This window comes from Hyaena hyaena, unplaced genomic scaffold (assembly GCF_003009895.1).
Source record: "Hyaena hyaena isolate Hyena2069 unplaced genomic scaffold, ASM300989v1 scaffold_389, whole genome shotgun sequence".
In the NCBI taxonomy this organism is placed as follows: Eukaryota; Metazoa; Chordata; class Mammalia; order Carnivora; family Hyaenidae; genus Hyaena; species Hyaena hyaena.
Window position 1 is genome coordinate 711,287 of NW_024081023.1, and position 20,305 is coordinate 731,591.

The following is a 20,305-nucleotide window of genomic DNA, read 5'->3' on the forward strand; positions in this document are numbered from 1 at the left end:
CGTAGGAGGATCCCCGCCCCTGAAACGTGGGGAAGTCTGTGCACGGAAAACAAGATGGAGAACGTTAACACTTGATTTTTTTGGAGTAGCTTTGGCCAAAAATTGTTCATTGGGCCACGTGACCAGGAGGAGAGGTTTCTTGGGCTGTGTTAGTTTGATGAAACCAGAAGCCAGGCTGCCGATGATGTCCTGGTTTACCTTATTTCTCCCCAAAGCCTGGACCCCTCTGTCCCCCGGCTCCGTGAAGTGTCCAGGGTGATGTAGGGAGCACGCGTGTGGCCCGGGGCATGGACATCCCCCGGAAGGCGGTGCCGAGGGGAGAGTACATGCACCCACGACTTGGCCGTGACCTTGCCATCAGTGTCCGATTGGGCTGTGCTCGTCCTCTGTGGGCGCAGAGCCCAGACCCCAGCAGTCTCCTGCGAGAGCCTGCTGTCCCCAGGCAGACGTGACCCCGGAGTGTAACGTGCTCCTTTCTGATCTGCCGAGCAGCCTCATGGAAATGCATTTGTTTATTAAAATACATAATCTGAAATGACACGGGCAGCATCACGCGCATCGTCAGCCCTGGGTCACCACTCAGGGGTTACAATAACAACGCCTTCGGCAGCTTCTCGTTCACCAGCTCTTCAGACTTTCCAGAATACTCTTACATATACAGAACCTCAGATGATCCCAACAGTAGAGCCCTTAGGTAATCCCGATTTGGAAACAAAACCCCACCATCAAAACACTGCTCTGGGGATATTTATGTTACGAGTTGATACTTGAAATGGCTTAGTTTGTGAAAAGTGCTCCTCACTGGTTATTTTTTTTCCCCAGTGGGCTAAGCGTGGTAGACTGGAGGCATGAATATATCCGTTTGGAATGACCTTGGCCTTGGCTTTCCTCTGTGTTGTCGCCGTGGTGAGGCGTTCCTTCTTTGCAAAGGGGACCTCGGGGAAGGCGACCGCTCACGGCAGCCGCGGACGGTGAACTTTTCACCTGCTTTCTTGCCCCTATGAGACAGAGGACAAAGGGGTTTGGAGCCTTGTCCCCCTTTGTGCCCCTCTCTTTCTGAAGAGGGACGTTGCCCAGAAGACTTTTTAAACAACATGTCATTGGACTCCCAGCTGGAATGATTTAATTGCTTTTGGATTCACACCGGGGGCACGTTGTGCCAGAGCCAAAAAACAGTCCTTTGGATGAATTTACCACGTTTCTGCCTCGGAGGAGGTGCATTCCTTCCTCTCTGTGCTGGGTAGGGGGCATGAGCAGGGCCGGGGTCTCCTCATGGCCGCGTGCAGCAAGGACACGCTCTCCAGCCGACAGATGGCTTCTGTCTTGGCGGGGCGTCCTCTTCACCTTTTCTTCACCTTGGGCAGCTCCAGTCCCCGCCGCCGCGCCCCCCCCCCCCCCCCCCCCCCATTATGAATTTTCCTAAAAGTTGGTCTGCGGTGCTAGGAGCATGGTTTTATTATTTTTTTACTTTTTAAAAATGTTTTATTTTTGAAAGAGTGAGAGACAGAGTGTGCACAGGGGAGGGGCAGAAAGAGAGGGAGACACAGAATCCGAAGCAGGCTCCAGGCTCTGAGCTGTCAGCACAGAGCCCGACGCGGGCCTCGAACTCATGAATCTGCAAGATCATGACCTGAGCTGAAGTCAGACGCTTAACCGACTGAGCCACCCAGGCGCCCCTAGGACCGTGGTTTTGTTTTGTTTTGTTTTGTTTTTCTGTTTTGTGTGTGTTTAATATCATTTATAGTCAAGTTAGCTAACATACAGTGTATATACTATGTGCTATTGGTTTTGTGGATAGATTCCCGTGATTCATCGGTTACATACAACACCCAGTGCTCATCCCAACAAGTGCCCTCCTCAATGCCCATCACCCATTTCCCCCCCTCTCCCCTCCATCAACCCTGTTTGTTCTCTGTACTTAAGAGTCTCTTATGGGTTTCCCTCCCTCCCTCTGTTTGAAACTGTTTTTTCCCCTCCCTTCTCCCATGCTTTTCTGTGTGCTTTCTCAGTTTCCACATATGATATCTGACTTTGACTGACTTATGTCACTTAGCATAATACCCTCCAGTTCCATCCACGTTGCCACAAATGGCCAGATTTCTTTCTTTCTCGTTGCCAAGTAGTATTCCATTGTGTATATATAAACTACATCTTCTTGATCCATTCACCAGTTGATGGATGTTTGGGCGCTTTCCACGTTTCCATGTTTCCAGTGCTGCTGTTGAGAGCGCTGCTATGAACATTGGGGTACATGTGCCCCTATGCATCAGCATTCCTGAATCCTTTGGATAAATTCCTAGCAGTGCTATTGCTGGGTTGTGGGGGAGTTCTACTGTTAATTTTTTGAGGAACCTCCACAGTGTTTTCCAGAGGGGCTGTGCCAGTTTGCATTCGCATCAACAGTGTAGGAGGGTGCCCCTTTCTCCACATCCTCGCCAGCATCTGTTTCCCAAGTTGCTCGTTTTAGCCACTCTGACAGCGTGAGGTGGTATCTCCGTGTGGCTTTGATTTGTATTTCCCTGATGATGAGCGACACTGAGCATCTTTTCATGTGCCTGTTGGCCATCTGGATGTCCTCTTTGGAGAAGTGTCTGTTCATGTCTTCTGCTCATTTCTTCACTACTGGATTATTTGTTTTTCAGATGTTGAGTTTGGTAAGTTCTACATAGCTTTTGGTAGGAGCGTGTTTTTAAGGAGCAGTAGTCCGTGCAGTGTTGAGTCAGAAGTTTTTATTTCTTCCCATCCTCCACCTCTGCATTTCGGGATGCTTGACCTCTAGTGGTCATTTATGGCTTGCAACCTTTGGGTTTTTTTCCCCTTCTATCTATTTTATTTTTCACTTTTAAATGTTTATTTTGATAGCGAGCGATCATGAGTAGAGGTAGCAGCAAAGAGAGCAAATCCCAAGCAGGCCCCACACTTTGAACACGGAGCCAAAAGTGGGGCTTGATCCCATGAACCTTAAGATCATGACCTGAGCAGAAATCAAGAGTTGAATGTCTGACTGACTGAGCCACCCAGGTACCCCTTTTCCTTATCTTCAGCGAAGATGAGGAAATTCTCCTAAAGGTCACAGTTAAAGAAGAGGAGTGATTTTTTTCGAAGATTTCTAGGATAACTAAACAAGTGCACGTGTGTGGGTATCTGCCTGCTGAAAGTGTTATATTGGTTCATCATTACTACCATACACGTGATTGAAAAGCTCCTGAGCCCAGAACAACCTTGTCAATTGATGAGAATCCCAGAAAGTTAGCGTGTTTCAAAAGCCTGGCACACGGTGAGCTCTGAGAGGTGGCTGTTGAGTGCTGTCCGCATGGTGTACCAGACCTTACCTTACCAGGTTGGGCCGTTTTCCAATGTGGTAGAGGCTTGTCAGGCATGCCTTATCTGTGAGCGTAATCAGCATATGCCCGTTTTCTTCTCCTTTCCTTTAAGCCTGGGTTACGCCGGTCCATGCAGGACCTTAGGGACCTATGTGCACACTGAGCCGCGGCCCCGGCCCACTGTCCTACCTCACCGTGGAGATGCCTCTTCCCGGTAGTGGTGGAGCCGCTCTGAGCTTATCCAGATCTCCACCACGGCTGATGGGGAGAATCTTCTGACTCAGAAGCTTTCCTAACCAGCTGTCATTGGGCCAGTTACTGGAACCTCACTTTCTCCGTTTATAAAACAGCTAACGATGACATGTGGCTTTTTCGATTGGGGTGAGGCTGGGGGAGGGAGGAAGGGAAGTGGCTGCTGACAGACACGGTGTTTCATTTGGGGGTGATGAAAACATTTTAAACTTACATCATGGTGTAATGGGTTGCACAGCTGTGAATATGCAGCACTCTGTGCTTTAAATGCGCGGATCACACATCATGTGAATTCCAACTTATTAACAGTAAACCGAAATCTGGATGAGTGACAGAAGCACCCCGCACAGTGCCTGGTGCTTGGTGGGCCCTCCGAGCGCAGAGGCTGGCCACTGTCTGTTACCGGCGTCCCGCCCCACACCTCTTCAGAAGAACTGTGGCACTTCGCAGTTAATTAACACACTGCATTAGATTTTCAGAATCTCGAATCCGTTCTGTGGTCCAGAATTGGCCGGGATGTGTTTGCATCACATGCGTTGTAAATGGAGTTGTTGAGCTCTTTGCCACACGGCCTGGTATTTGCTATTTCAGCTGATTTCATTGGGCCTGTCTTCAGGGGAATGTTCAGTTGGGAAGATGTCCCACTCCCAGAGCCTCTAAAATGTGCATGTAGAATTTCCGAGTCCTTTGTTTCCTGGCTGGGGGTTGGGTGGAGGTGTTTCGTGGTACAGGAGCAGCTGCCAATATTTATTTGAGGGGCCTTGCTTGATAGCAATACTTCTTGCAAGGCAAATATTCCTATATTTAGCTTTACTGTACTGGTATTTTTATTTTGAAAATTACCAGTTGTCTAACTTGGATAGTTGATCGTGTTTTCCGGGAGGGAGGGGGCGTGTTGCCTTCCACACGCACCCTTGTGCACATTTTCAAGGTGTTCTTCTCCAAATGTGCTGTGAATAATGCGATTCCTTGTTCAGATCGAAAGGTGGGCCAGATACCTTATCCTATACTTGAGATGTTGTCGGCCTTCTGGAATACCCTTCCGTATAGGGTTGGTTTTGAATCTCTAGACTGCAAACTACTGTATTCATTTTGTTCTTCAAGACTTAATGCACATCCCTTCTAAGTATAACCCATAGTTCTGTGCTCTTTGTCTCATTTCTTGAGAGTGATAGAGCATCAAGTCCCTCTCGGCCTACTGTCTGCCGTCCCAAAAGGCCATTTGCCCAGACGTCCCTCCCCATGCCCTGCTCTGGCACATCGGAGAATGCAGATGGCTCTGAGCCCCCTGATGTGGCCACCAGCCAGGGCAGTGGCGGTGGGGCGGGGGGTCCATCACCATCAGGCTCCTCTCCTTTCCTCAGCTCCTTTGGGGGCGAAACGGGCCAGGAAACCATTTTTCAGTGACAAAAACCATTCATCCTGATTCATGGTCTTTTCGTTCCCTTGACCTTTATATTCTCATAAAGGTCATATGCCCTTTTAAACTTCAGTATCAGAAGTTACTAGGATCATCTGCAAGAAACGTGTTTAAATGGCAGATCTATTCAGCTCCGTCATGTGACCTCATTGCACATCAGGCATTCACATTTTTCGATTCTGGGGTGGTGGGCAACCAAATTCTGATTGTAGAAAAATAGTCTGTGATTTAAGTTCTAGAAGTTCTAATGTAGAAAATTTAACGCGCCTTAAAAATCCTCTTTAAGGGGTTTCTTTCCTGTTCTGTTGTATAATCAGAGGGGTAGGATTTCTGGGTGTCGAAATTCCAGAGGGGTTTTGCAGACACACTGCCTAAACCAGGAGAGCTTGGTCTCAAGTTCAAGGGCGGGGGTGCATGGAGGCCGCCAATGGTTTCCTCTCACCCGTTGTCAGCCAGGCGATGGCCCTCGGTGCGAGCAAGCTGTGTCCTGGGATCGGAGTGGGACTTGTGCTGTCATGAGCGCATCCCCTCTGTCTCCCCTAGTCGGACCCGTGAGCACTGCCGCTACGTGAGCCGAGCAGTTTCTGCCCAGGGCAAACGGGGTTACAGCTCTCGCACAGGCTGCATTAAAATCCTTCTGAACTGTTGGCACAAGGTTGGCAGACATTCCATTGTTTTCAGACAATAGTGACTCAAAGTTGAACGGGCTCCAGGGAGCAAGCACAGCTTTTGCACAGTAACAAGGGTTTAATGCCAGCCGATTGATGGAGTCTGTCTTCCCCAAGTCGGGACGCCTTGTAACGACACGAAGCTTCCATTTAAATATCTGGCTCCGGATCAGAAACTTGGCATGCTCCGCTTTTCCTTTCCGCAGCACGTTCCTCTTTATTTACAGTGATTCTCTTTGCTGTCCCTTCGATTCGTTTTGGGGGTGGGACAGGGAACAGGTCTTGTTTTCTGCAGTTCGGGGGTTGGTCCAGCCTGTGGGTCTCGTGATCGTTCTTCCCTTCTCTGTACCTCTGCCAGCAGACCAGCCGTTTCGGCCCAGCTCCCTCTCGTGTTCATGTTTCCCTTTCAAGTAGGTGAAGGCTTCGGACCCCTGTCAGCTCAGGTCCGACGCTGAGTCATCCCAGGGTGTCTTGTAACTCACGCAGACGCCGAGTCACCTCATAAAAAGAAGTCAGGATTGTGCCCTTGTGTTCTGGTGAGGTGCCTTTTGTAGCACCAGTAATTAGCAAGACGGGGCATCCGGGTGTGGGAAAAGCACGGAGGCCGGCAGAGCCGATGTGCTGGCCTCGTCCGCTCTGTGATTGGGGGGGGGGCGAGGGTCACTGCTTTCAAATGTGGGTCTTGTGTGTCATCACAGCAGGAGCTCGGAAGCCAGGTCGGCCTTCTGCTTTCTGCAGAACTCCTTCCTCCGAAGAACACCAAGCGTTTTATATCCTTGATTGTAAATACTGCAGCGATTCCTGGAGGGCAGATAAGAGGAGGCAGCTGGCTTCGTAGTTTAGAGAATTGGGGCACAGATGTGTTCGCCGATCTGGGAACTAAAAATCAACACCGAGCTCTGTACATCCCTACGAGGGGCCGTGCGTGTGGTGAGGTTTTTAAAGACCTTATGGTGGGCTTTTGATGGACCGCCTTATGGACCCCCCACCCCCCGGCCTCCTTGCAATCAATGCAAACTGAGCTTACGTGGGGCGCAGCATTAAGGATGAGCTAGAAATCGAAGAAGTTTCTCTTTGGAAGGCCTGGCTCTCCGTCTCTCCAACCACCACGGGATTGCCAGAAGGATGCTTCTAACGTGACTTGCCTTGGCCAATTGTCTCTTTCGTCCCTTACTGGGAACATGTCTTCTCTTCTCTCGGGCACAAAGTGACCCTAAATCAAAATATCAGCCTTTGGGTGTAAAGATTTTGCCTGCTGTGGTGTGAAAACACTGGTCTAGTAGGCCATTTAACTTTCAGAGTGTGTGTATACAAATCAATAGATTTGTCTCTGTTCATTAACGTAAAGCTATTTGTATCTGAGCACAATACAATTTCCTAATACAGTTCCCTGTGATAAATGCTTTTTTTCGCTCCTTGAAGAAACGAGTCCAATTATTCCTTTTAATTGGGGAGACCGTGCATAGTCCTGTATCTGCGTCTCCCTCTCGCTCTGTCTCTTAGGTTCACAGGGTTTTAGTCTTTCCCTGTGAGAGTGAATATTTTTTGCCTTCCCCCTTCTCGAGAATCTTACAAATTAAGACAAAAGATAATTACTTGGAGGGGTAAAACTGGCAGGTTCCCACGACACTTAAAATTAATGAGCTGTTGAGGACAAAATATACCCTGTCTCTGGCTCCATTGTACCCCCTCCCCCACCCCTTCCCCCCTTTCTTCCCATTTAACACATGATTTGACTTTTTGGCCGTGTTTGCCATTTGGGCACACTACTGCTGAAAAACAGCAAGATGGTTACAGAAAGTGGGCTCGTTTGAAAACGATCTCTTTGTTTGCAACTCAGAATTAATTTTATTCCATTTTTAATTTTCGCATTTCTGAAAACTTTGTTTTTTCCGATGCTCTGATCAAAACAGTCTGTACCCTTTGGCTTCCTTAGCAGTCCACGCCCGTTCCCCCCGCCCCCAGGAGTGGATTCCTTGCTGGCCGGGGCCGAACTTGTCCTCAGCATCAGAACAGAGCCACAGCTGTGCCTTCCCTGTCAGAGCCAGTGCTGAGGGAAGGATCTGGTTCCCCCCCGCCCACCCTGGATTTCAGGAAGCACTTGCTGGCTAATAACCACAGTGCCACTCTTAGGGGAATTTCCTTGAAATCTCAGTTTAGCAACAACCTTGCCCTGTGGTTCATTTGGAAAGAGGAGCCGTGTGAGGCTGTGAGCACTGGTGGCCTGCCACATGTCCGGTGTGGACGCCGTCAGGAGTGTGGTGACCCGGACAAGCCAACAGCTGGCCAGTGCTCACAACTCCTGGCCCGTTAGCCCCTTTCTAGATTAATAGTTCCTCGCGGATTTCATCAAAGCAACCCTGTGAGGTAGTCAGTGGGGAAACTAAGGCCTGGATGGGTACTAGCTCCAGGTCAGAGAGTTAGCAGGTGATTTCATGGACTCAAATTTAGGCAGCTTCCTCTCAGAGCCTGAGCTTTGTGGGGGGGGCTTGTAGGTCTAGACATAAGTATAGGGCCCATCACATCTCTGGAGGCCGTGATGGAGCTAATCATGGAAGAGATGCTTTAGCCTAGAGATGTCAGGGTTTTTTATTTTAAGGCCCCTTTTGACTCAGGAACCCCAAAAGGATTGTATTTGCTGATATGTTTTTAGTATGGTAAATATAAAATATTATATTAAAATTAAGACTGCGGGAACTTTATATATTGGGCATAGAAGACTGCTGGGTGTTTTTAATACTTATTTTTGAGACAGAGAGAGCGTTTGAGAGGGACAGGGGCAGACAGAGGGAGACACAGAATCCGAAGCAGGCTCCATGCTCTGAGCTGTCAGCACAGAGCCCGACCAAGGGCTCAAGCCCACGAACCGTCAGATCATGACCTGAGCCGAAGTTGGACGCTTACCTGACTGATCCACCCAGTCACTTGAAGACAGTAAAAAATTCTAATGTCTTTCTGTGTGCAGCCTTTGCAATACAAAGTTTTGGTTGACGTATATGAAGAAAATCAGTCTCCGACAAAAACATAGTTGGAAAAGGGAGGAACTTTACAGTTGATTTTTATCCTTTGGTATCACACACGCAGACTCCACCACTGGTAGTTTCCTCGAGGTCAGTTAGACCAGCAGTCTGAAGTGGTACAGGTGAACTTTTCACACTCATTAAGTTTATTTTAAAGTTTTACTTAAGTAAAACTTATTTACTATACCCAATGTGGGGCTCATATTCATGACCTCAAGGTGAAGAGTCTTCTGCTCCTCTGACTTGGCCAACCAGGTGCCCCTGAAATCCATTGGTTTTCCTTTGGCTTTGAGCAGATCTCTTATCCATGCACAATTTTATTATGTGTTGTATTGCTCATTTGAAAATAATGGGCCAGGGCGACTGAGTGGCTCTGTTGTTAAATGTCTTGAGTCTTGATTCGGTTTGGGTCATGATCTCACAGTTCGTGGGTTCGAGCCTCGCATCAGGCTCTGTGCTGACAGCTCGGGGCCTGGAGCCTGCTTCAGGTTCTGTCTCTCTCTCTCTCTCTCTCTCTCTCTCTCTCTCTCTCTCTCTCTGCCCCTCCCCCACTTGTACATGCTCAGGTGCACGCTCTCTCAAAATAAATAATTTTTTAAAAAAATTTTTTGAAAAAATGGGTCACCAACTACCTCTTCCAGTTGTCAGCACCGTTCATTAAACACCATCAAACCACCTTCATCTTCTCTGACCTCACCAGAGAGGTCGTTTAGTGGAGAGACTTGGAAACTCCCCAAATAGTGAATTGCATCATTGGTAGCAAAACAACAAAAACAAAAAATAAAAATCTATTCATTATTTCCTACAGTGGTGAAAACGGTGGACAGATGGCACCATCATTCTTTCTTTGAAATAAAAGTAGCATTCCATGAAAACTACTAGCTTGCAGCTTACACCACCACACGGGTGCTTTGCCCTGCAAATAACCTGCTTTGATGTGAAGGGGACGGGCTTGGTTTGTACTTCCCAGATTGTCACACAAAGTATGTGTGCTCAAGGGTCTGGATTTAGTGCTACTGACCATTTGTACTTTGTCACTCCCTGAAATGAAATCTGGCTTGTCGTTCCTCCTTTCTTGTTAACTGCTAGTAATGGTAATGGGGAGCATAGAATAGTTGGGGGGGGGTATAGTTTGCTAGGGGCACCTGGCTGGCTCAGCTGGTTAAGCGTCCGACTCCTCAGCTCATCATGAGTTCCAGGCCCTGCATCGGGCTCCACCTGAGTGTGAAGCCTACTTAAGAAAATCGTTTTATTGAGGTAGGACTCACAAATCCCAAAATGTACCCAAAGTGTATGATTCAGTCGTTACTAGTATATGCAGAGTTGCGTATCCATCAGTAGAGTCAACTGTGGGGTATTGTCGTCTGCTCCCTGAGAAACCTTGTTCCCATCAGCAGTTCTTCCCATTTTCTGGAACTCTTCTTCCCCAACCCTGGCACTCATTAATCTATTCTCTGCCTTTGGGTCTCTTGGTCATTGTATGAATGGGTTCCTACGGTATACAACCAATTGTTAATTTCTTTAATTTATCACCGTGTTTTCAAGATCCCTTTGCACTGGTGCACGTGTGAGTACTTGATTCCTTTTTTGGGATGGATGGTACCTCGTTTGGTTTGTCTACATAACAATTGGTGAACCTTTGAGATTACCCCCCCCCCCCCGCCGGTTTTTAATTATTAGTATTAATTCTGCCTCAGACATTTGTAGGCAAGTTTTTATGTGGAACTATCTAAAAAAATTTTTTTAAGTTTATTTACTTAGAGCACAAGTAGGGGAAGAACAGAGAGAGAATCCCAAGCAGACCTGGCACAGTTAGTGCAGAGCCCGGTGCAGGTCTCGAACTCATGGACCCTGAGGTCATGACCTGAACCAAAGTCAAGAGCCGGCGGCTCAACCAACTGAGCCACCCCAATGGGGACCTAAATTTTTTTGTCTTTTTTAATTTTGTGTACATACCAGGGAGTGGAAAAGTCATGGAAACCCTATTTCCCTTTTTGAGGAGCTTCTGGCCTCTTTCCCAAAGTGGCTGCCATGTTTTGCATCCCCACCAGCTGGGCACAAGGGTTAGAATTTCTCCGCATTCCCCCCCAGACCTCTTCAATATCTGTGTTTTGAGGCTAGCCATCCTGGTGGGTGTGACATGGTTGGCGTCTCATGGTGGTTTTGATTAGCGTTTCCCCTGATGCCAAATCCACCTTTGTTTTGTTCCCTTAATGAAATCATCACAGTGAGAAAGGCAGATAGTATCTTGGCATAGTTAAGAAAATCGTTTTGACCTCGGGGATCCCCTGAAAGGGTCTCTGCTTCCCCCAGGGCTTGAGTCCCTCATGAAGCTACTAGAAAATGTGGGCTGTGTTTCCAGCATTTATTTCTTCTTGCTCGGACGTCAGCTACACGTCTTTTCCCCACAAGACAGATCTGCTCAGGCCAGACAGTGGTCTATATGGAAGCCCTTCTTCATGCCACACCAGGGGGGTGGGGGTGGGGGGCTGGAGGCCAGAGGAGGTCTTGCCTTGGTCTGATTGCTTACATTGAGATGGTCCTTCTGAACATGCAGTGACAGGGTTTCCCTCCATGGAAGAACGTCCATTTATGCCCAGTCTCCAGATGAGACTGAGGAGCAGTAACTATCCTGGCTGCAGATGGCCATGCTGGGAATGGTGTTGCTGTAAAACTGTCAGGAAAGGGGACACAGCCACAGAAGGAAATCATTTTACCCAAACAGAGGGAAGTACTCACAGAACCGGTACTTCTTGAGTAACAAAGCATGGAAGGGTGTGGAATATTTGAGACTTAAAAAAAAAAAAAAAAAAAAAAAAAACCACTTCCTGTGCTGTGTTTCAATAAAGGAGTTGTGTTCACTGCTGTAGAAAATGGGTGAACAGTCAAGAATTGCCCAGATTCATGTTCCTTCGCTTGGGTTTTAATCAAACTGAGGTATGACCTCTTACGGATGTTGCTTTTAATTTGTCTCGAAAGTAAGCACAGATCCTGCCAGTCTGGTGTGATTGATGGGCTCTGACGGAGTGCAGTCACTTGTGCTTAGAATAAATGCCAGCCATTTGAAGCTCGCTGTTTTCCCTGTAACTGAGAGTACCCGCTGGAACCTTCCAAAACGCCAGTCGCATGCCGCGTTGAGAGCATGGAGTCACTGGTGCTGGGAGGAACTTTCCAGATCAAGGTTCACATCCCGTCCAGGCATCGACTTGTGAATCTCTGTTAGACTGTATCCGGGGGTGGTAACAAGAGGACGAAAGAAGTCCATGTAAGCAGTGTAATCACAGTTATCAGGAGGAGGGGGCGCCTGGTGCCTCAGTTGGTTAAGCGTCCGACTCTTGGTTTTTCAGCTCAGGTCATGATCTCTGGGTTTGTGAGTTCGAGCCCCACATCCAGCCCAGCACTGACCCCTTGCTTGGGGTTCTCTCTTCATCGCGTACAGTCTCTCTCTCTCTCTCTCTCTCTCTCTCCCCCCCCCCCTCAGTAAATAATAGATAAATAGAAAAGAATTAGGATGAGTGGAGGAATAGCTCAGCATTTGAAAATAATGGGCAGGCTTTCTAAACATAGAAGCGAAGACAAACTTTAAGAAAAAAAAAGGCTAGCAGATTTAGCATCACTACAGATAAAAGAGCAAATGACAGGGCACCCGAGTGGCTCAGTCTGTTGAGCTCTTCAGCTCAGGTCATGATCTCGCCGTTCACAGTTCAAGCCCTGTGTCGGGCTCTGTGCTGACAGCTCAGAGCCTGGAGCCTGCTTCAGATTCTGTGTCTCCCTCTCTCTGACCCTGCCCTGCTCACGCTCTTGTCTCAAAAATAAATAAACATTAAAAAAAAAAAAAAAAAAGCAGATGACCGATTAGAGGAAAACTTCTGTGGTGTAGAAGTAAGTGAAAGGACACAACAGAGGTGAGGGAGAGGGTGTACGGAGCTGTGGGCATGTTTGGAGGCCGCTGTCCTCAAAAGAGAGGCTTGGTTGGTTCTGAGCCCTTTGGAGGGGGCTGTGGGTGGAGGCAAGTGTGACGTCACATCCGCAGGAAGAGACTCCCACTTCCAGGAGGCCTTGATGTACAGCTGCCTGGGGGCGTTCAGCCGGGGAGTCTGCCTGGTGGGGGGTGGGCATGGCCTGGAGAGGAGGTGCCCGAGCGTGGTGGGCACAGGGTGGTGGGCATGGTGACCTTGAAGCCCTGCCAACCCCCCCAGCCCCAAGGGCTGGACGTAGCTTCCCCGTCTCTTCTGCTGCAGCTCACTCGGAGTCCTTTCTCCTTGCCCAAGGAAATAGGCTAGCACCGCCTGGGTGGCTTGAGCGCAGGGGAGGCCTGTAGGGTAGCAGAGGCAGGTGGTAAAAGCTCGTTGATTCCGTGGAGAGGGGGCCAGACCCACGGGCCTGGGCTCAGAAGCCCCAGCTCTAACATCGAAAAAGGACCTTAGGAGAAGAACAGAATTGATGTGGGCCATCAAGGAGCTGAGCGTTGCTGCTCTCTGGTTTCCCCAGGTGGGTGGCATCTGGCACACTCCTGGGGAGTGGGGTGAGCCTGGCAGGCAGGCGAGCCTGCCTGTGCTGGCGACAGGCAGTGTGACACCACCCCCCCCGCCCCCGCATGTAAAACGGGCATGAGGATGTTCCGCCTGTCCCGTCGGATGGGAAGGCAGTGAGTGCAGGTGCTCGCTGCTGTAGCTGGCTCACCTGGTGTGTGGGGTCCGTGAAATGCGTTGGCCATTCCTGCTGTTAAGGCTTCTGGAAGAGAAACAGGTCTGGCTCGAGCTCTGATGCCCTCTCTCACTTCTTTGCTCTCCGATGGAATGGCGAGCAGATCTTCAGTCTCAGAATGCAGGACTTTATTTATTTGAGAGAGAGAGAGAGAAACACACACACACAATCCCAAGTAGGCTCCAGACTCCGAGCTGTCAGCACAGAGCCTGACGCGGGGCTTGAACCCACAGACCGCAAGATCGCGACCTGAGCCGAAGTCGAACGCCCAACTGGCCGAGCCCCTCGGGCACCCCTGGAATCCATAACTTTAAACCGGAGAAGATAGAACCTTCAGATGCACCAGGCGGTTCTGTTCTTAGGATGCTGACTCAGTGTTCATTTCTCTTCCTTTCTTTTTTTTTTTTTTTTTTTTTTTTTTTTTTTTTTTTTTTTTTTTTTTTTTTTTTTGTTTGACATGTGATGTAGGTGTTCTGAGGGCTGCTGGGTGTTTTGTTTTCGTAGGGAATTTTTAAAAATGGATTTTTCCATCTTTCCAACCAAAGCAAATCCTTCTTTGCATATGCTGTGTGGTGGTCGTGTCTCCCGGCTGGGACTGGCCCCGGTGTTGAGGCTGTGGCGGGCCACTGGTGTGTCGTACTGGGGAGGGGGCTCGGGGCCAGGGACGCGAGGGCCGGCCGGGACGGCTTCCTCCTCCTTGTCCCCGGCTTGCGGGCAGGGACGGGGGGGCGGCAGCGGAACCCCACGGCTCGGCCTCACTGTCTCTTCTTTCCTTTCTAGTTTTCAATGGTTCCAGCAGGTCGTCACGGGAGAAAGAACCTGTTCACAAACACAAAAGCAAAGACGCCACTCCCGGGAAGGAGAAGCACAGCGATCACCGGGCCGACAGCCGGAGGGAGCAGGCGCCAGCGGCCCCCCCCCCAGCGGCCCCCTCCACGGGTTCCTCGGCCAAGGGGCTCGCTGCTAACCACCACCACCCCCCTCTGCATCGGTCGGCTCAGGACTTACGGAAGCAGGTAACCCCGGCCTTGCCTCACGCACGGGTGGCTCTGCGCCGCCCGCCAGATGCCCCGTCCCCGTGTCCCCGACGTCACTGGAGGAGATGAGGGAGTGGTCGCCTCAGGAAATCCATAATGAGAGGGCTCAGGAAGCAGGGGGGGTGATGGCCAGAGGTGAGATGGGGAGGGAAGCCTGGTCTTTGCACAGAGGTGCTGGGGGCCTGTGCCTCTCCTGTGACCGTCCCTGGTGCCTCCCTCTTTAGGATCTTGCGTGTTGGCACGTGTTGGATGTGGGCGGAGGGAACGTGCCTCCTTCACTGGCCCACTTCCACTCCCGCGTCCTGGGCGCTGGGGGCGCTCCGAGCTCTGTTCTCTCGAGTTAAGCCCCAAGAAGTCGCACCTTGAAAACAGACCGCCTCGCACCGTTAGGGGACAGTCCGGTCCCCTCCTCCGTTCCTCTTAACGTGACGAGCCAACATCTCTGCCAGGACTTGGGGGCAGAAGAAGTGTATGGGCACATGTGTGCCGAGCAGTCCCTGTGAGCTGGGGGGCAGCCCACACCCGAGGAGCAGAGCACAGGGGGCACCTTGCTCCCCCCTCCAGGGCCATGTTAGGTAACCCCGATCCCGTTGGGAAGCTCTGCAGAACAGCCTCAGGGGCTGCCACTGTTGTGACAGTGGACCCATCCAGGATGGTGATTTCCCAGGACCCCCGGAAGGCGCACAGTGCAGGGTCACCCGGGCCAGTGGCATGTCACTGACCCCTCTGCTCCTGTCCTCACTGCATTTTAAAGTCAGGGAGTCATGAGGATCACAGATCTCCTCACTGGGCATTTGTGACACAGACCTAACCTCTTCCTCACAGCGGATACAGTCGGGGCCAGGTATGGGCGGACGAGGGAGATTTCCTGACCAGCCGTGTTCTAGAAGTCCTAAGAGATGGTGGGAACATGATGAAATCACTCCCTTTGTGGAGCTGTTTTTATTCTCAGAGAGCGTGGGGGGAGGGGGGCGGGGGGAGACAGAAACAGAGAATGCCAAGCTGGCTCCACAGTCAGCGCAGAGCCTGACTTAGGGTTTTGATCTCCGGAACTGAGAGATCAGGACCTGAACTGAAAATGAAGAGTTGGAGATGCTTAAGCGACTGGGCCACTCAGGTGTCCCTGTGGAGCTGTTCTTTACACACGTCCTTTCTCATTCTTTTGAATTGAAAAAAAATTTTTTTTAGATTTTCTCTAATGTGTATATTTTTGAGAGAGGAGGGAAGGGGCAGAGAGAGAGGGAGAGGCAGAGGCAGAATCTGAAGCAGGCTCTGAGCTGCTGGCACAGAGCCTGATGTAGGGCTTGAACTCCTGAACCACGAGATCATAACCTGAGTTGAAGTCAGATGTTTAACCAACTGAGCCACCCAGGCGCCCTGGCCTTTCTCATTATTGATGATGTTAGAAATATTTCTCTGAATATGTATATTTGCGTGCATGCATAGGAGTGTGTGTGTGCGCGCATACATTAGTAGTTTTAACCTTAGCTTTTTTGTTTTTTGAAAGGTACTTTGTGACTTTTAAACTTTTTTTTTTTTTACATTTCTGAGAGTGAATGTGACGGGGGGGCAGAGAGAGAACTCTGTGTGTGTGTGTGTGTGTGTGTGTGTGTCTGTGTGTGTACACGCATACATTAGTAGTTTTAGCCTTAACTTTTTTGCTTTTTTAGAGGTGCTTTGTGACTTAAAAAACATTTTTTTTAATGTTTATTTCTGAGAAGAGTGAATGCAGTCAGGGGAGGGACAGACAGAGAGAGAACGAAAGAACCTTAAGCAGGCTCCACACTCAGCACAGAGCCCGAGGACTTAGGGGTTGGCCTCACGACTGTGAGATCATGACCTGAGCCAAAATCGAGGTCGGACGCTTAACCAGCTGCACCGCCCAGGCGCCCCAGTCTTGACCTTAGCTTTACATGCGATTGAGCTCCTCAGGTGAGGTGAGCAGGGTGAGAATCTGCAGTGGCTTTTCCAGACAGGCTCCTCACATTCCTATTTCTTCATCCCTTGCGGAGTTACGCTGAGATGGAGTGAGCCATTGGCGCATACTTTAAACATCGGCCCCTCTTCCCAGGTGCAGAGGCCGCAGCCGCGCTCGAGCGTGGGATTAGCCTGCGGGGATGGCGCCAGGGGCCCGGGGTTCAGAAGCAGGAGGCCCCACCGTCCCTCTGTGTTGGTGGCGCATCCTCTCCCCTCCCTTTGTGGGTCAGGCAGCCGACACACACTCTGCTGAGTCTCCTACAGGTGCTTTGCTTATGAACAAGAAGCGTTCCAGAGTGACCCAGAGTAAGGGCAGCTCACAGCCGTGGGCAGAACCGAAGGGCTTGGAAGGGGACAAACAGGACTTGATGGTCACACAGACATGTGCACACACTCGCCCCTTCTCAAGTGAGGCTGGTGTCCTGTGGTCCCAGCTCCTCGTCGTCTGTCAGCTCGTGCCCCTCGGCTGGGGACTTCGCTTTGTAGCTGACCACTGGGAATTCGCACAGCTGGGGGAGGAGCCGGGGGGCAGAGAGGACCCCTGCTCCCTGCTTCCCCGGCCTGCATGGGTGGCCCGTCTCACATCCGTGCATCTGGGAGGCGGAGGGAGGTCCAGGCAGCTTCCTGTCACCCAACGGCTGCAGGGCCCTGGCTCGTGGCTTTGTTCAGGTCAGTCTTTGCAGGTGGGATGTTGGTGGGCAGTGCCCAGGGCTCTCCACCCCCCACCCCTGTCCCGCCTCCCCTGTCTAATCAGCCCAGATAGGTTGGCCCAGGGCGCCATCTCGCCAGCTCTTGTTTGGTGCCAACCATGACCTTCACTGAAATTCAAGATCTTCCACCTTCCTGGGCCCTGTTGTTCATTTGCGGCCGCCCCCCCCCCCCCCCCCCCCGTGATACTGGGATAAACCAAGGACAAATTAGAAGCTGCCACATCCCCTTATTTAAAAAACGGAGAAAATAAAATAAGGTCAACGAAGGTAAGTTGTAGATTCCTTTGAAAGTGCCTGATGGATATGACTCGAATCTGACCTTTTTATCTTTTACTGAATCAGGGCCAGAGGACAGGTGAGTCTTTAATTGTAAATAGGATTAATTTCTTTAGATCCACCCCAAAAGAAGAGAGCGAATGTGAATTGTGTCCGGCAGCAGAGGGCGGTGGGGGTGCGGTGTTGAGGGGATGCCGCTCCCACAGGAGCTGACCCTCTTTGCAGTCGGAGGCACCCTCTGCTAACTCACTCGCCCTTTGTACTGAAACGGCCCCTTCCCCTTTACCTCGCACTGTGTCACGTACTCCCTGCACTTCCTCAGAGCCCAGGACCCAAACTTGCAGCCCGGGAGTAACTTCACCCATGGCTGTTTCTCGGGCTGGGGGGCTTGCCAGGCCTCTCTGGGCGCGGTGTCTGTCGGCACGTGTGACTGCCCTGGGGTTGTCAGGGTACTTTGGACGTGTGCCAGGTGTCGGACGCAGGAGCGAATGTCTTCTCTTCAGTTCCTCCCCTGGCACTTTGGTTTAAATGCAGCAGCAGACTGCGGTGCCTGTAAGACAGTGAAACAGAACGACCTTATGCATTTAGAGAGCAATTTGAAATAGCGATTTCAGGGCACCCGGGTAGCTCACTCAGTTAAGCTGTTAAGTGTCTGACTTCAGCTCAGGTCGTGATCTCCCGGTTAGTGAGTTCGAGCCTGGCAGCCGGCTCTGTGCTGACAGCTCGGAGCCTGGAGCCTGCTTGGGATTTTGGGTCTCTGTCTCTGCCCCTCCGCTGCTCATGCTCTGTCTCTCCCTCAAAAATAAGCATTATTAAAAAAAAAAAAAAGAAACGTTGGTTTCCAGGAGCCTCATGAGGAGGTCTTCACTTGCATAGATGTCCGTGAGGTTGGTCAGCCACGGTGTGGACTGTTGGGCCGCACCACACGTGGTCACTGTCCTCATTTATCCAGCTGAGGCTGAGCCACAATGTGAAGGAAATGATCGCCTCCTACAGGCAGCCCGCAGGTACGTTTGGTGGGAAGGTGTGCTGGGCTCCGTTGTTCCCTTTGGAAGTTGGGTCCTCCCGATAAGCTGTGCAGGGGTTGCTGAAAATGAGCTGGTCTCAAAGATTCAAAGATGGGGTTTCAATTCTGATTAATGAATTGGGAGTAGTTTTTTTTTTTTTGTTTTTTGATTTTTTTAAAGTTCTAGAAAACCAGAACATCCAGAGAAAAAGGTCAGAAAATTGCCTCCTCCATGAATGGTTAGGGGTTCTGCTGCTCAGCGGGTCATGCATGTAGTTGGAACGGTGGCATGGATTTGGGGACTCCGTTAAGCTGCCTGTAGTGGGAGCAGGTGCTGTCAAAGGTTTGGGGGCTCCTACCAGAAGCCAGTCTTTTGTGGTGGTTGTTGGGAGGTTGCTGCACTCGTTAACTTGGGTCTCCCCCTTTCTCTCAGGAAGGGGTCTGCTGCACCAGGAGGCCTTCCCCTCTGTAACTCGCTGCCTGTCTGGTGCGCTTCTGCTCATCTTCGGCTCTTTGTTTTTTAATCCAAATAAAGTTCAAGTGGGCTCTCCCCAGCCTCCCAGCTGGGAAAGGATGTGCAGAGGCTCCCGACTCAGCAGCCCCCTCTGGTGGCGAACAGGAGCTTGACAGCAGGATCCTGGCTGTGAACTGAGCCGGGCTTCTTTGCCGTGAAACTTCATGACTTTGCGCCTGGGGGTGCCGAGCTGTGGGTGATGGGTGGGAGGTGCTGGGCCGGGGAGAACAGGCTGCAGAGCGAGGGGGGTTTAGGGGGAGTGGGGTGCAAAGGCAAAAATCCCTGCCAGAGCCAAGAGAAGGAATGAACAGCTTGGAGAGATGTAGTCATTCAGCCGCTGTGTTTCCGTTGCACTGTGGAAGGTGTTCTGCTGCATGCAGCACCGTGTGTTAGTCCTCCATTGAGTGAGGCGACCTCTCTCACGTGCTCTGGGTAACTGCTTCCTCAGGGTGTGCGCCAGCAATGTCAGATCCACCAGTGGCCTGGGCGTTTTCTGCACTGGAGCTCGGTGTTTGCCCTTGTTTGATAAGGTGGTGGGCTGGAGGGGACCCTGCAAGGCAAGGTCAAATGGCACCTTTGCCACCATTCCTTTGTTTTCTTTGCTACCGCTTGAGCATTTGACCCTTATAGACCAGGACAGGCCAAGCAGTAGGCACGTGTGTGCAGACAGGTGGGTTCCTGCTGTAGGCGGGACACAGGCGCACTGGGTGGGAAGAAGGAATGCGGTCCATGAGACGTGCCCTTTGCAGTCTCCATAGCTGATTTCTCGAAATCAAGTCTGTTGCTCTAATGAGCTGTGAGGGGGATGCGTCGAGTCTTAGAGTTTGTGATGTGTGGCCCTGCACCCATAGGGTTTGGGCAGCCGCTTTTGAAGAGGTCGGTAAACATGGCGAGGAAGCGAAGGAACTGTAACTCCATCCCGTCAGGCTGCACATGTTGGCAGGAACCACCAGCGTTAAAGTTTACAGAGATTCGCCAACAAGAAGGGGTTCTTTTTGTCATGGAAGACGGTGATCTACTTCTCTGGAATTCCGCCCTGCAGAGAATGTACCTCCCTGTGACCAGGCACCGCAGGAGAGGTGTCAGGTGCCCCCAAGGAGGCAGAATGGATGGATTCAAGGCCCCTTGATGTAGAGCCTGAGAGATTCTGACCCTGGCTCTCTGATCTCCCACGGGTGAACCGTATGCTGGGCAGGAATGGGGCCCGAATTGTCATGGGAACGCTGAGCTGTCGGGCTCCCACCGGCACGGGTCAGATCAGGGTCAGGGTTGGGATTGAGGTTGGAGTGGTTAGGCTGTGGAATCAGCTTTATTTTGAGCTGGGTGAAGAGCTGATAGCCTGTCCTTTTAGTGATTCAGGAAAGATCGAAGGCCTAAAGGATGTGTCTTTCACTT

At 50.8% G+C, this 20,305-nt stretch overlaps 1 protein-coding gene across 4 annotated transcripts in view; it reads left to right on the plus strand.

Moving 5' to 3' along the window:
- JARID2 (jumonji and AT-rich interaction domain containing 2) overlaps positions 1 to 20,305 on the plus strand; it is a 277,074-nt gene that overhangs the window by 229,557 nt on the left and 27,212 nt on the right. For all 4 annotated transcript variants that reach the window (XM_039251495.1, XM_039251497.1, XM_039251496.1 and 1 more), the window contains one exon: positions 14,171 to 14,406. In XM_039251495.1, the coding sequence (XP_039107426.1) occupies positions 14,171 to 14,406 (236 nt within the window). The remainder of the gene's footprint in view (positions 1 to 14,170; positions 14,407 to 20,305) is intronic.